The 16,250-nt window shown below is 44.3% G+C and overlaps 1 protein-coding gene across 1 annotated transcript in view; it reads right to left on the reverse strand.

Annotated features, from left to right (window-relative positions):
- Positions 1-1,346: 1,346 nt before the first annotated feature.
- Positions 1,347-16,250, reverse strand: part of LOC137305854 (elongation factor 1-gamma-like) — a 38,195-nt gene continuing 23,291 nt past the window's right edge. The window contains exons 6-10 of the mRNA XM_067974789.1: positions 10,738-10,867; positions 7,613-8,942; positions 4,174-4,346; positions 2,614-2,738; positions 1,347-1,685 (exon numbers count right to left, since the gene is read on the reverse strand). Coding sequence (XP_067830890.1) covers positions 1,530-1,685; positions 2,614-2,738; positions 4,174-4,346; positions 7,613-8,942; positions 10,738-10,867 — 1,914 coding nt within the window. The 3' untranslated portion in view covers positions 1,347-1,529. The remainder of the gene's footprint in view (positions 1,686-2,613; positions 2,739-4,173; positions 4,347-7,612; positions 8,943-10,737; positions 10,868-16,250) is intronic.

Consider the following 16,250-nt stretch of genomic DNA (forward strand, 5'->3'; position numbering starts at 1 on the left):
ATCCCATCCGGACTGGGTGACTTATCTACTTTAAGTACAGCTAGCCTTTCTAGTACCTCCATCAATTTTTAGCCAATCCAGTATCTCAACTACCTCCCCTTTACCAAGATGCTGTCAAAGACAGATGCAAAATGATCATTTAGTACCTCAGCTATGCCCTCCATGTGTAGATCTCCTTTTTGGTCCCTAATTGGCCCCACCCCTCCTCTTACTACCCATTTGCTATTTATATGCCTATAGAAGACTTTAGGATTCCCTTTTATGTTGGCCACCAGTCTATTCACATTCTCACTCCACCCCTTACTTCCTTTCTCGACCTGGTTCTCTTGTGTTATCAACCTGACATGTCATACACCCCCTTTTATCGGCTTCATCTCACTATCAGCATCCAGGGAGCTCTGGCTTTAGTTGCCCTACCTTTCCCCCTTGTGGACTGTACCCAGACTGTACCTGAACCATCTCCTCTTTAAAGGCCGCCCATTGTTTGATTACAGCTTTGCCTGCCAATCTTTGATTCCAATTTACCTCCAATTAATTATTTTACTCTAGATTGCTCCATGTCCTTTTCCATAACTAATCTAAACCTGATATGATCACTGTTCCCTAAATGTTCCCCCACTGACACTTGCACCCCTTGACCCACCTCATTCCCCAGAACCAGATCATCTGATGCTTCCCTCATTAGGCCAGAAACACTGGTCAAGAAAGTTCTCCTGAACACACTTCAGAAATTCCTCCCCCTCTTTGCCCCTTACACTACAACTATCCTAATATAGACTGGGATAGTAAAAGTCCCCCATTATCACTAGTCTATAGTTCTTGCACCTCTAATTTCCCTGCAAATTTGATCCTCGATATCCTTCCCACTAGTTGGTGGCCTATAGAAGACACCCAGTTTAATGGCACCTCTAACCAAAGATTCAGTCCTTGATCCCTCCAGGACATCCCCTCTCTCCAGCACTGCAATATTCTCCTTAATCAATACTGCCACCCACCACCCCCCCTCCCTTTCCTGAACACATTGTATCCAGGAATATTTAGTACCCAATCCTGCCCTTTGAGCCAGGTCTCCATTATCACCACAACATATGCCCATGTGGCTATTTGCACCTGCAGTTCACCAACCTTGTTTACCACACTTTGTGCATTCATACTCATGCACTGCAAACCTATTTTAGATCTTGTACCAGGAACACAACACTGCTGCATCTAGTCATGTGATACCCTCATCCCTGCTCTTCCCTTCCCCCTATCAAAACCAATATTAGAGAGACCATCCTCCTTCAATGAAGGTTTTCATACCATGGTTAGAGTTTGACTAATATTGTAAAGAAAGGAGCTTCAGATTGGTTTTGAAATGCTTTATTCTTCATTTTTTCCATATAGATATAAATTTCTTCAAATACTTTCTTGTAGCTGAGCTCCAGGTTTACACTGTGCAATATCTAGTGAGATTGTGCGTCCAAAGGTGCAGGAGACCAGCTGATTCACCAATGGCATCAACTGATGTGTCGTCATTCCAAGTCCTTTCACTTAAAGATTTTTCCCTGATTGAAGGGTTTGCCCACATGTCTGAAGGTTCCATCCAAGGCAAAGTACTCATTAACCAGAGTCTTACATTCATCGGTGTCCACATCCAACTTCTTCCAGGAATACATCTCAATTGCCTGCCTATCTTCATTCAGCTGGGGAGGAATACAAGTACAATTAGAGCTGGGGGTAGGACATCTCCAGAACTACAGGGCCTCATATTTAGGGAGTAAGTGAATGATTACACCAGGGTAGAGAGTGTATAGGACAAGCTCCCCCCGCCGAGGGAAACTCAGGACTTCAGTTGAACCATGTGACAGAGCAGGCCTACCTCTAACGATGCACAAGGTCAATCATAGGCTATGCTCAGGTCCTGGAGAACTCAAATGGCACAGGTACAGGCCCAAGAGCAGGTAAGGGGAGGGCAGAGACTTGGAACAGTGGTGAAGCCAACTAGTGTAGGCATGTGATCCAACATGGCCAAGGTAAATATAGTTGCAGAATGACAGTCACTAATCTCAATCCCTTTCAGATGAGACTTTTCCTCGGCAGGAGAGGGGGGAAAGCTGCAAAGAGTCAAATACAAGGGGACACATCTTAAAATTAAGCACAGCATCATTCCAGAGATCAGGCGAGTGTCAAGATAAAGGATTGAGGGATTATAATAAGGTGGTTGAGGGAATAGGCACATTCTACCTTAACATATTGCCACAAACCTTTTCAGCCCTTATGACTTGATAAAGGGGAAGAGGGACAGCCCCAGGGTAGAAAACCCAACTAGAAGGTCCCAGGTTTGATTTGCTGAAAGTGGATCTTAAGCCAGAGCACTAGAATGGGCTTTGATGCCCTGGGGCAAGGCAGGGGGTTGATGTGCTAGCTCCTGACTGCTATCCACTCACCGCTACCTGTGGGGGCATTAGGCTAGAAATAGGGTTGCACTTTTGTACCCAAACTACCCACAAGTCAGACCCTTCAGAGCAAACGAAAAACTACCTCCCGTTTGCACACTTTCCACTCACTGCCGAGTCACGTCTTGGAAAGATTCAACTAAAAATCCTCAAACTACCCAACTCAAGTTCTGACCTCAGAAGCAAGCTGCCGCCCTCGCAGAATCCAAATCCCAGAGATCGAGCTGTCGCCGTCAGTCCCAAAGAGGATCACGCTGGCAAAGCTATGCTGCCGCAGCCCATCTAAACGCTGGAACATCCCTGCATTGGATGGAAAGATGTTTGAAAGCAAATGAGCAGAATCCTTCCCAATACACCATGCTATCCTGGCAGTAGCAAGCACACCTTATCCAGGCTAGTTAATTGACTAGGCTAATCCATTTACCCAGTGGGTAGCAAAGAGGTCAACCAATTTGCACAAGGCCTGCTCAAGAATGCCATGGTTGGTTGTTACATGGACCTATTTAAGAGGTATCAGCCCCTTGAATTTCTAGGTTCTCATGGAAGTGGCAAATATCACAGCAGATTTAGCAACACTCCCACCAAGACTTGTCCAACTCACTGGGGTTAGAACAAACTTCCACAAGTAGGACAGACTCAGGTTAACCTTCAAGAGGCAGAATACCCAGAGCCCAAGTCACATGGTTACTGCCACAGCTATTTCAACCCTAGAGGATGTGTGTTAGTTAGCAATATCCCACAGATGTCAATGCCCATTGGGTTCTGGTCATTTACACTGCATTCTAGGTAAATAAAGACTAGAATTAACATGCCTGAAACCAAAAACTCTGCTAGTTTGTGATAACAGAATACTTGTAGACAAGTTTACAATCAGGTCATAACAGGCACTTGCTCAGGGCAAAGACAACAGTTAGGTATTTTACTAAAATGGCCACCACCAACATGCATTTACACAGTAAAACATCCCAAGGCTCCTCACAGGAGTGTAATCAGACAAAATTCATCACCAAGCCACATCATGAGATAGGTTTTAAAAGGAGCTTCTTAAAAAGGAGGTAGAGTCAGGGAGGGAATTTCAGAGCTTATGCCCCAGGCAGCTGAAGGCACGGCCAACAATGGTGGAGTGATGGACATTGGGGATGGGCTGAAGGAGGTTAGAGGTTACAAATCCTCTCCTCCCCATTAAAATACCACAGGAATATTCCTAACATTAGATTCTATAGCCAACAGCCAGTAAAGCTCCAACTATGTAGCCAGGGTTGGTTATATTCCAGGAGGTTTCATCACATGATCTCCCACGCATTACAATTCTGCCATTGGTCACCCGACATGTCCATCCCTGCGGTGCACCGCCCCCACATTTCCACCTTGTCCAATCTCAGTGTCCTGCCTTCCCACAGCCAATTGGGAAGTGAAAAGACTCCATTATCTGATTGTCAGTCAAGAATCATCCAGTCAAAAACCATGTTTCCCCATCTCCAATATTTTTAATTAATAAACACAAGTGTTCAAAGATAATGAAACACAAAATTTGTTTTAATGCTCCTAGGAATTTTCTCCTGGGTTACTTGCAGCAGTGTCCAGGAAATTAATTCCTGGAGACTCCAGGACAATCCTGGAGGGTTGGCAACCTTACATGTAGCCATTACTGATATTAGTAGCAATTCATATCCTAAAAGCAGATGGACATTAGATTACAGCAAACATGGTTCATGCTCCTCGGTTGTTTACTGACCAGTTATTAGATTGGAGCTCAAGGCGACCAGGCTGAGCTCTCCGGGGTGTTTGTACTCCATGTACCAAACTGACCAGCCCTCCTTGTCAAAGTGGTCCCAGAAATAGGGAAGTGCCACAGAACTGATGTCTTCGTTTGAGTATTTCCACTTGAACTCATCCAGAATAAAGGCACTGAAAAATAAAGTGATAATCTAGGATTTCCATGCTGTTAACAATATTCAGCACTGGACATACTATAGAAAAGCCCACTCAACTTTAACCAGACTGCAGAATTAATACACTGGGAATTGGGTGGTTCAGAGAGTGGCCTCTCACTTTTGGGATCTGGGTTATGGTCCAGACTGCAATTGAAATCTCCACAAGTGCTTCATGCAAGATATTGACAGGTTAAACAGATAACTAGCATTGGACAGACTGGAATATAGTTATGGGCAAACCTTAAGTCTATAAATTCAACATGAAATTTGTGAATTGAGATGCATGAGGTGATCAAACACAGTCAGTATGGATTTATTAAAGGCAAATTTTGCTTGACAAATGTTTTGAAGTGACTGATTATAGAGTGATACAGTAGCTAGGAACAGGCCATTCAGCCCCTCAAGCATGTTCCATTCAATTATACCTGGCTGATCTGTATCTTAACTCCATTTACCTGCCTTAATACCTTTACCTAACAAAAATTTATCACTGTTTTGACATTGTCACCATTTAGAATCAAAGGTTACAGCACAAAAGGAGACCATTCGGCCCATAGAGTCCACGCCGGCTCTATGCAAGAGCAATCCAGCCAGTCCCACTGCCCCACCCTATCTCCGCAGCCCTGCACATTTCTTTCCTTTCAAGTACTTATCCAGTTCCCTTTTGAAGGCCATGATTGAATCTGCCTCCACCACCCCCTCGGGCAGTGCATTCCAGATCCTAACCACTCGCTGTGAAAAAAGGTTTTTCCTTCATGTCACCTTTGGCCAATCACCTTAAATCTACGTCCTCTGGTTCTTGACCCTTCTGCCAATGGGAACAGTTTCTCTCCATCTACTCTGTCCAGACCCTTCATGATTTTGAATACCTCTATCAAATCTCCTCTCAACCTTCTCTGCTCCAAGGAGAACAATCCCAGCTTCTCCAGTCTATCCACGTAACTGAAGTCCCTCATCCCTGGAATCATTCTAGTAAATCTCTTCTGCACCCTCTCCAAGGCCAGAACTGGACACAATACTCCAGTTGTGGCCGAACCAGTGTTTTATAAAGGTTAATCATGACTTCCTTACTTTTGTACTCTATACCTCTATTTATAAAGCCCAGGATCCTGTACGTTTTTTTTTTTTTAAAACTCAACCTCCCCTGCCATCTTAATTTGTGCACATACACCCCCCCGATCCCTCTGCCACTTTTAGAATTGTGCCTTCTAGTTTATATTGCCTCATTTTTCCTACTAAAATTCATCGCCTCACATTTTTCCATGTTAAACTTCATCTGCCACGTGTCTGCCCATGCCCATGCCATCAGCCTGTCTATATCCTCTTGCAGTCTATCACTATCCTCCTCACTGTTCACTACCCTTCCAAGTTTGGGGTCATCTGCAAACTTTGAAATTGTGCCCTGTACACCCAAGTCATTAAAAAAACGGATCTATCTTTTAGATAGAAAGTGGATGACCTCACACTTTCCCACAATGAACACCATTTGCCACAGTTTTGCCCACTCACTTAATCTCAATGTCCCTTTGCAACTTTCTGCTCCCATCTACACTTTACTGTGCCACCTAACTTAGTGTCAGCTCTGTATCCCTTCATCCAAGTCATTTATAAATAGTGGAAAGGTGGAGGGGATGCAGCGGATGCAATGTCGATAGATTTTCAGAGCCACTTAAGATGTCTGGTCACAAATTCAGCCTATGGTACAAGGAAATGCAAGAGTATTGATAGAAAGTTGGTGGATGGGCAGGAAACAGTCAGGATTAACGGAAACTGTTTGGATTGAAGAGTTGAAGTGGTGAACCACAGGAAACCATAATACGCTACCAACACAAGGGCGCTGTTTCAAAAATACTCACTTCCTCTTTCAAAGTATCGACTCACATTAATGGGCATCACCTCCTTAGACGGACCTACTGCACTGAATTCAATGGAAGCTTCCTGTTTACATGACTATCCTTTAATGGAAGAATCTGGTGCACCACAAAGCCATAAAAAGGCCAAGAGTATAGGAGCAAGTACAAGAGGAAGAGGTTAAAATAAATCTGTACAAGTAATTAGCTGGGCCAGAGTGCAGTGCTTTATAGAAAGAGCATTAATACCACAAAAGATTGGACAATATAGATTCATCAACTTGCATTTATGTAGCACATTTAATACAAGACCCAAAGCACTTCACAGGAGCAATTATCAAACAAAATGTGACCGAGTCACAATGAGATATTAGGACAGGTGACAAAGCTTGGCAAAAGAAGTCAGTTTTAAGAGAGGTAAAGGGAGGGAATTCGAGAGCTTAGGGCTTAAGCAGCTGAAGGCATGGCCACCAATGGTGGAGAGATTAAAATCAGGGATGTGCAAGAGGCAAGAATTGGAAGACCGCAGAGATCTAGGAGGTTACAAAGATAAGGAGGGGCGAGGCCATGGAGGGATTTGAAAACAACGATGAGAATTTTTTTTTAAAAACGAGCTGTTCAGATTCAGCCAATGTAGGTCAGCAAGCACAGGGGTGATGGGTGAATGAGACTTGGTGGGAGTTAGGATTATAGGCAGCAGAGCTTTGGACGAGCTTAAGTTTATGGAGGGTGGAAGATGGAGGTCAGCCAGGAGAGCATTGGAAGAGTCAAGTCAGGATGGGAGGAGGAGATGAAATGCTGGGACTATTTCCATTTGAACAAAGGCCAAGAGGAGATTTAAGAGTGTTCAAGATTATGGAAAGGTTTGGTGCAATGGGAAAGACTACTTCCTCTGGTTGGGATCCAATGATGAGGTCTTCAACTAAGTTTGAGATAGATTAGGAGAAAATTTATTTTATCCAGTTGATGGAGAAGCATGGAATGCTTGGCCACGGAGTAGCTGGGGCAGAAAAAGTTACTCAGTAAGATTAGACTGAATTTCAAGCAAAGGAAGATAGCTTTAAGAGGAGGATGTAGGACAGTAGCAAAGAGCTGGCACAAAATGGTTTAATTCTGTGCTGATGGTGCTATGGACCAGAGACAAAGCTTTTGAAGGTCAGTTACATTGGGGATAATTGTCACATGGGCTGTCAATTTATCACAACCTTTTGAATTGCTAGTGAAGACCCACACTGGACAGCAACATGTAGTTACAGCTTGCTGTGTAAATTAGGAATTACAGGAGGTGTATCCCATAGCCATGGTGTATTATGTAGAATATATAATCAACCAACCATAGCCCAACACAAACGGGAAACTAGCTCCACACGAGACGGACCAACTGACTTACCTCTTCGGCAAGCAAGCAAAAGGATCTTTAGCCTTCAACCTCTCAGGTGATTGGGTGGGATCCCACCCATCACCACACTCTCCGGAAGCCCCCATGGTTTCCTCTGCAGCCAGTTTATCTGCTTGGGATGGATCCACTGTCCCACTTTCAGTTGTCTGGTCTCCTTTGGGAGCATTGACTACACTCACTGCAACTGATCCATACTCTACAGGTGCATCAACTTTGTGGACTTCCTCTTGCAAAGTATCTAGCAAGCCCACTTCAACATTAGTGGGTTTATCCTCCTTAGAAGTACCTACTTCACTGGTAGCTTCCTGTTTACATGGTTCATCCTTTTTGGAAGGATCTAGTGTCCTCAATGTAACTGCTCTGGCCTCATTCAATGATCCTGCCATACAGACTTCACCCATGGCCTCCTCTTTAGCCAGCCAATCTTTGGATGCACCCATTATGCCAATTTCCTCTTTAGATGGTCTACCTGGTTTAGAAGCATCCACTACCTGCACAGCAACTGAACTGCCCTTTTGAGAAGCATCTACCAGCCTGACCTTAACCATGGCTGCCTCTTCAACTCCTCTATTCCATTGAGGTGCATCAAGCTGGCTTACTTCAACTACTCCACCCTCTTCAGAGGCTCCTGCTGTGCAGACTCCAGCCACAGCTTCCTCTTTCAAATCACCTACCAAGCTCACTTCAACTTTACCTGGTCTGTCCTCTCCTAAAGAGGACGTTACACTGACTTCAGTTGTAGCTTTCCCTTCAGCTGAACTATCCACTTTAGCTGCAAGCACATTTGATGCTTCAATTGACTTGGTCTCTTCAGAAACTCCTTCCACTTGGACCCACACTGCAGCTTCCTCCTTAGCTGGTTCACTTGATGGACCAGTTATGCAGACTAACTCTTCACAAACATCCACACTGACAGATGTAGCTTCCTCTTTGAACACATGTATTCTGCCACCTTCCTCTTTGGTGGTTCTAACCTCTCTAGGAGCAACCACCAACCTCACTTCATTTGTTCTATCCTCCTTAGCGGCACACACTACGGAGAGTTCTTCTTCTGAGGCATCTAACAAACACTCAACTTTAGCTGGTCTAACCTTCAAAGGAGGATCGACATCATCAGCTTCACCAACTGGTCTATCTGCAATAGAAGGTCCTACCATGCTGACCTCAATGGCAGCCATTTCTTTAGACATTTCTGAATCTACTGGGCCAACTTCCTCTGTATTGGATCTACTCTCTTTGGGAGCTCCCATCAAGCAAATCCCCACTGTAGCAGCTTCTTTGGTGACATCTTGTTCAGTTGGAGTTTCCAATGATTTTCTGGCTGTTTTAAGAAAAATTAAGCTGCATTTATTTCCAAACTGTAGAAAATTACATTTTAGCTAGTTCATCCAAAAAAAGCCAACTCCTATACAAGTTCTTGTAGATAAGCAAAGAACCGCTGTACAAGATTAATGGTTTCTCTTCAACTAGGGCAACATCATTTGGTCTTTCAAAAGCTTCTCACAGGAAAGAAATACAAACAGCTATAAACTAACGAGTGCAAGACATTTAATCTTGAAAGTTAATGTTTGCAGGGGATTTATTCTAGTATAAGAGCTCTCCAATTTACTGATTAATAACTAAGCATATTTTAAGATAGCTAGTTATTGATGACATTAAACTCCTGGTACAACTCATCAGGATTGAGAAGTACTAGGAACACAAATCATGCTGTTTCCACCGTGAAACACTTGCACTTTGCTGCCCCAGATCAAGTTTGCAGATCCTCAGTCCTTAGTCAGAGGGGCTTCTGCTGGGCAATATGGCAATAAATCACACTGTTCAGAAACCAAACGAGTTGCTCCAATGTTCAATCTGGCCACTGACCATCCCCAAGATGACACCATACTGGCCAAGGGTTAAAAAAGGACAGTGGTGCACCTGGCTGTGGCCAAACTAGAGATGGAAGAACCTACAGCAAGTGCCAGCAGATCCATTAATCAATCAGAAGCACCCAGTAAGACCCCCTGCCTAAGGAGCTAATGCACTCACTTCAGGGGCACACCATCAGAAACAGCCCTGTAGTCAAAAGGAGAGAGAGGAAGGGGAAACCAAATCTATTGAAGTGGCATCTGCAGGCAGTTTAGATTTAGGAAAGCAAGAGCTACTGTATTGGAGCCAACAAGCCAACTCAATTGTGCCACCACAGCAGCCCCTCCTCCTTCCTATAAGGACTCCCATACATTATATTCTTGGTCCCTATTCAAGTCATCAGCAAATCTGGCTAGCTTTATGTACCCATGCTGAACGAGCAATTTTTTGTTTTGAGATCAGGAAATAAAAACTAGAATTCTGATGAGGAAATTACCCAGATGTTAGAGATTAAAAATCAGTTGAAAACCAGGTTACCAGCCAACTAAATCAGTTCATTCTAAGCCTACTCTTGGGAGGCAGGCTAGATACAGCCAGGCTATAACTGAAGATTCCAGTGATCAGCAATTTGAAATTCTCAAGAGGACGTAAAAAAAGGAAAATACTGGACTTGAGGGAGTGTGAAAGGAATGCAAAAGATCAAGAACGGAAAAATGGGAAGGATTTAAGAAACTTAGGTATGTGTTTAGAATGTGCCCAATGACAGTAATAGAGCAACAGCATATTAACAGGAGACTCACAATGGTATTTAAGGGAGCAGAGTGAGAAAAATTAGAAGTTTCTCAAGAAGTTTGCCCAAACCCACTACACATGTAGTGATACAAGAGGCAGCCCAGCCATTCAGTCCATCAAATTAGTGCTAGCTCCTCCCTTAGAGAGCCCATTTGAATCCATCACTCTGGAGTCTACACCTGGTAATTCAAAAAAGTTTGCCCAAAAATATTATCCAATATTTCACTAAGGAATGCAGACAGTGGGAATTTACTGCTAAAAATGGAACTAAATTCAAAATAGATTAATTCAATTTAAGATCAGATGGTATATGAAGAGGGTGTTTCACATCTATCTTTTAGAGAAGGTAGAGATTTGCCCAAGTCAGGAAATCATGCTACGCAAGGTCTCCTGAACCTCTTTGGGAGATTATTGTCCCATAATCACAGCAGCACTTTGAGGGATTGCTCATTCCTCTGCCCATTACTGTTTACCTGGACACTGGACCACTTGCTCACAGAGTTTCACTACTCCCAGCACTTTCTGGAATGGAGGCTGATTAACACATGTGGTGAACCAACGGTTTACATCGGAATACTCCTCCCATAGAGAGGGCACAAGGACCTAGAGAGAAAATACAACAATTACTCACATCTCCTTGGAAGATGTTTGTTAGCTGTGAGGATCCAGGTCATAGTCCTTGAAAAAGTTTATATAAATTCCCATGGGTGATTATTGGATTTTATATAAATCTAAAACATCACCAGACAACTCTCGAATGATCCACTAATGGAAGTTTGGAATTTTGGGGGCCATTTTTAAAATCGATAGCTATTCAATTTAAATCAGGCAAATTAGCATATTTGCATAATCCCATCCTCTTAATGAAAGCTGGACATTTCTGTGAACTTTGCTTAATTGGACACAGGTGTAGAGAGGCTAATTTCACCATGGAGGGAATCACAAGGCTTGATCTGGTCATCACCTGCCATCCGCACTCATGCACTTTCTAGTAGGGATCACTGGATTACAATGTGGAGAACCCTGGCTGATGTCTCCCCACAAACCCCCCAACGACCAACAGGGGGGGGTAACAGAGATTTCCCTTCTTTCACCACCCCCCCAAAACCAAGGGTACAAAGATTTCCCCTCTCAACACTAAGAGGTGATGTCCCCTCTTCCTTTCCCCACCCCAAATCAGGGGTACAAAGATTCCCTCCCCCACAAATGTAACAAGCAGCAGTGCTTTAACTCCTACCCTAGTCATGTCAGAGTGCTAGAACAGCCCCTGGTGAAATTCTTACTGAGAACAGCACTCTTGTCGTTACCATTCCATCTATAAAGGAAATGAAAGAGTCAAAATGAACCACTTAATGCCAAGGGCAGCTCTTGGCTATACTGCAACATCTCAATACTGGAGCCAATTCACAGACGAGGTTACTGCCAGTCAATAGAATGTGCGCAGATGATCAGAACTTGGAGAAGTGGAATGTTCCAGTTCGGGCAGCAAGACATCAGGTAACGACAGGTCAGAAACCCAGCCTTACTGCGAGAGGGAAAAATTGATCTCTAACAATAAATAGGAACGTCAAAGTTCAGGACCCCTGCTGCCCCCCCATTAAAAGAGACCCCAGCAGCTGGCACATAATTACAGTGAGCCTAGTTTCCTTCAGCTTGGCTCAGAGTGCAAAAGCAACTTCAGTCCAGTTGAAGAAAGCTTACCCACAACTCTCCAAAGGCCACGTCCGTTCATTTAAAGGATTCAGCAGTATTAAAAAAAAGAATCTTAGCCTAGAGTTCTTTACATAATTCAAGAGGTCAGTGATTGCAGTCTAGTGATGTGAAGGTCCAAGGGATAACAGTGTTCTCAACTTCAACCCAGTCTCCCTCCAACGATGAATCTAGAGGGAGTACTGGTGCATTCTGTCCCCCGTGAAATGGGAAATCACTGGTGAAGGTAGGTTCTGCCAACCTGGGCAGGAGTAACACTTGAAACTAAAACTCTTGCAACTTGGAGCCTGCACCCTCCCAAAGTCCATTTCCACCACCAGTCATCCATAAAGGATGGAAGACAGACAGATGAGAAGGTTTTTGAAACAAATCTTTTGCAAGACCACAATACTGGGGGGGCAGTACACAAATTAAACCCTACACATGCAGTGCCAAATGAGAAATAGACTGCTCTCTGCATGTTACATATTAAAACACACCAGGAGAACGAAGGCTGGAAACGGTTAATCAATAGGACCTGTGGACCTATCTGGCATGAGCATTGTAAGCAATGCGTCCTGTACCTCTTGCTAAACTCAACAAGGAGAACTGTGCTGCAAGATGACAGCGTCCAAGTCGGAACTGAAGGCCTCAGCTCTTCATTTTGTGTAATGAGTTCGACCCTTCACTAAACAGTAATTTCTGCCTTGGAAAACAAACTACAACCAGTTACTGAACTGAAAGGGCAGATTAGAGAGAGTTCCTGTTTACATGAGACATTGTGAATCCTGCAGTGGCAGTCACCCTTTATAGTCAGGGATTAAAAAAAACAAAAAGCCTTCACAACCAATCCACTCCAAGCTAATGTTTATACAGAAAGTTCTGATAGCAATCAAAAATGCACTGCAGATATTAAAAGCTGGGTTTTGAACATGAGGGACAGGAATGAGTTACAATGCACTAAGTGTTAAGAACCAAGTTTAATTCTCACACTAAACTTGATTCCAGGCACACTAGTGCAAGGAAGCGTTGGCTCACATTTAGGTACTGCCTCTCCTGCCATTTAGTGAATAACTGGAAGTAGATCAGCCCTCTTGATGGCCAAAGGTTCCCACTGTTGGGGGATGGGCCTAGATCAAGTAATCAGTTGCTGGATTCCTCCCTCTGGCAGTATCCATGCTGGATACAGGTCTATAGGCAGCGGTCCCATTTACCTCATTCATTAGGCAAAGTGGAAATTTGCCCTAGAGTGTCACAGCCCAAACTACACCACCTTTACCCCAATGCCCAAACACTAGTGAAGGAGCCCTGACCCAGTAACACCCAGCATCAACTGGAGCACCAAAACAGATCAGCCAATTTAGCAGGGACCAACTAAACCAGAAGAGCGCAGAGCAATTAGGTAACACATCTGGCACTGCCACCTTGGCACATCTGCATTAAAAGAGTGTCTGCACAAAAACAGTAAAGCTACACCACTTCACAATCAAACTGGATTAAGGAAGTCTGCAGGACCCAATGCTGTAGTCGGGTCAGGATTGAATGGTGGGAGGGGTAAATGAGTGTACTGGAGCCAACTTGTAAAAAAGGCCCAGAGAATAGCTTGTACAGGAGCCAAGATATCCAAGCTGTCAGACCAGCTAAAGGTGGGACCAGTTAACTCACCGTTGAGTTAGACAGGTGTTACCTTCAAATGCTACAAGTTGGCTCCCAGGCTAAAAATCAGGGAATAAAGTACAGAATTTTCCCTCGGAGGTTAAAGTTAATTGTACATGGCACATATTCTATGAAGGAAAAGATTTGATGGGCCAATTGCTTCAAGGAAGGAACTTAGATATCCCATGCCAACATACACAAAAACTACTTGGGATCAGAATCACCTGAAAGCAAAGTCTGGACAGGCTAAAATAAACTGGATTGTAGGGTTGGAGTACAAATTGGCATCCTGCTCTTGAATGGTTCCATCTATTGGGTTCAACAAAGGATTTTGGGCATTACCTTGATCTTCTAGTATGCAAACAGGTCATTTATACCCATGGGTCCCCACAGGCCTCAACTGGGATATTGGACACTACGGGAACATCCTGGTCTCCTCTCCCACTACCTGCCTCAGGATTTCTTCAGCATCCCCAAACTTGGGTCACAATCTGTGCCTGAAAAGAGGCACTGGACCAGTGAGGATTCATAGACATGGGCTATTCTGAACCTCCCAATGCACTTTCCTGAAGGTCTGACCATTGATACCCCAGCAGAGGAATACCTGAAGACACCAGTTATTAAGGCTTGCGTTGGGACTCCTGTGAACTAGAGGGTCTGCAGGGGTCCTGGGATTGGGAGAATCATGGAAACATTAATTTACGGCAGAGAAGGAGGCCATTTGGCCCATCATGTCTGCCAGCTGAAAGCTATCCAGCCTAATCCCACTTTCCAGATCTTTGTCTGTAGCCTTGTGGGTTACAGCACCTCAGGTGCACATCCAAGTACCCTTTAAATGCAATGAGGGTTTCTGCCTCTACCACCCTTTCAGGCAGCGACGTCCAGACCCCCACTCCCCTCTAATCCTTCTACCAATTACTTAAATCTATGCCCCCTGGTTATTGACCTCTAAGGGAAATAGGTCCTTCCTGTCCAGGCCTCATGATGTCACCTCAATTAAAACTCTCAGCCTCCTTTGGTGGAAAGCAAGAAACCCCGGCCTTTCCTCAACTAAAATTCTCCAGTCCTGGCAACATACTCAATCTCCTCTGTACCCTCTCTAGTGCAATCACATCTTTCCTGTAATGTGGTGACCAGAACTGTGTGCAGTACTCACACTGTGGCCTAACTAGTGTTTTATAGAGTTCTAGCATGACCTCCCCGCTCTTCTATTCTATTCCTCGGCTAATAAAGGAAAGTATTCCATATGCCTTTTTAACCACCTTATCTACCTGTCCTGCTACCTTCAGGGATCTGTGGACATGCACTCCAAGGTCCCTCACATCCTCTACACCTCAGTATCCTCCCATTTATTGTGTATTCCCGTGCCTTGTTTGCCCTCCCCAAATGTAATCTCAATTCTCTGCATTGAATTCCATTTGCCACTTTTCTGCCCACCTGACCAGTCCATTGATATCTTCCTGCAGTCTACAGCTTTCCTCCCCACTATCAACCACACGGCCAATCTTTGTATCATCCACAAACTTATTAAATCATACTCCCAACATTTAAGTCTAAATCATTGATATATACACACCACAAAAAAGTAAGGGACTGAGTACTGAGCCCTGTATAAAATTGAGGTGCCTAGATAGGTCCTCCCTATCCATTATTTCCCTTAGCAGAAGGAAAAATAACCAGGGGGCATAGATTTAATAATTGGTAGAAGGATTAGAGGGGAGCTGAGGAGAGATGTTTTCACCGAGTGTGGTGGGGGTCTGGAACTCACTGCCTGAAAGGGTGGTAGAGGCAGAAACCCTCAACTCATTTTAAAAAAAGTACCTGGATGTGCACCTGAAGTGCCGTAACCTACAGGGCTACAGACCAAGTGCTGGAAAGTGGGATTAAGCTGGATAGCTTTTTTTTGGCCGGCATGGACACGATGGGCTGAATGGCCTCCTTCTGTGTCGTAACTTTATGAACCCCACTGGAAACAGCCTTCCACAAAAACACCCAACGACTATTACCCTTTGCTTCCTGCCACTGAGCCAATTTTGGATCCAACTAGCCACTTTCCCTTGGATCCCATGGGCTTTTACTTTTCTGACCAGTCTACTTCCTGTGACCTTATCAAAAGCCTTGCTAAAATCCATGTACACTACATCAAACACACTACCCTCATCAACCTTCCTCGTTACCGCCTCAAAAAATTCAATCAAGTTAGTCAGACACAACTTTCCTTTAACAAATCCATGCCGATTGTCCTTGATGACTCCGTGCCAATGATTAATACCGTCCCTCAGAATTTTTCCCAATAATTTGCCTGCTGAGGTTAGGCTGACTGGCCTGTAATTATTCGGTCTATCCCTTCCTCAACAATGACACAATGTTAGCAGTCCTCCAATCCTCTGGCACCACACTTGTAGCCAGAGAGGCTCAGAAAATGATGGTCAGAGCCTCTGCTGTTCCCTCCCTGGAGTACCTGAGGCCAGGTACTCCAGTACAGTAGGGGCCATCTGGTCATGCAGAACAGCCAGAAGGCCTAGAGTGTAGCTGCAGGCTCTGGTGTTTGGATTGGGGTGGGGCAAACACAAGACCCTGGCAGGAGGCAGATGTGCAATGGCCAGGAAATCCAAGAGCACCCCCTTTGACAGGTGCGGCA

Source organism: Heptranchias perlo, chromosome 41, assembly GCF_035084215.1.
Source record: "Heptranchias perlo isolate sHepPer1 chromosome 41, sHepPer1.hap1, whole genome shotgun sequence".
NCBI classification, from domain to species: Eukaryota; Metazoa; Chordata; class Chondrichthyes; order Hexanchiformes; family Hexanchidae; genus Heptranchias; species Heptranchias perlo.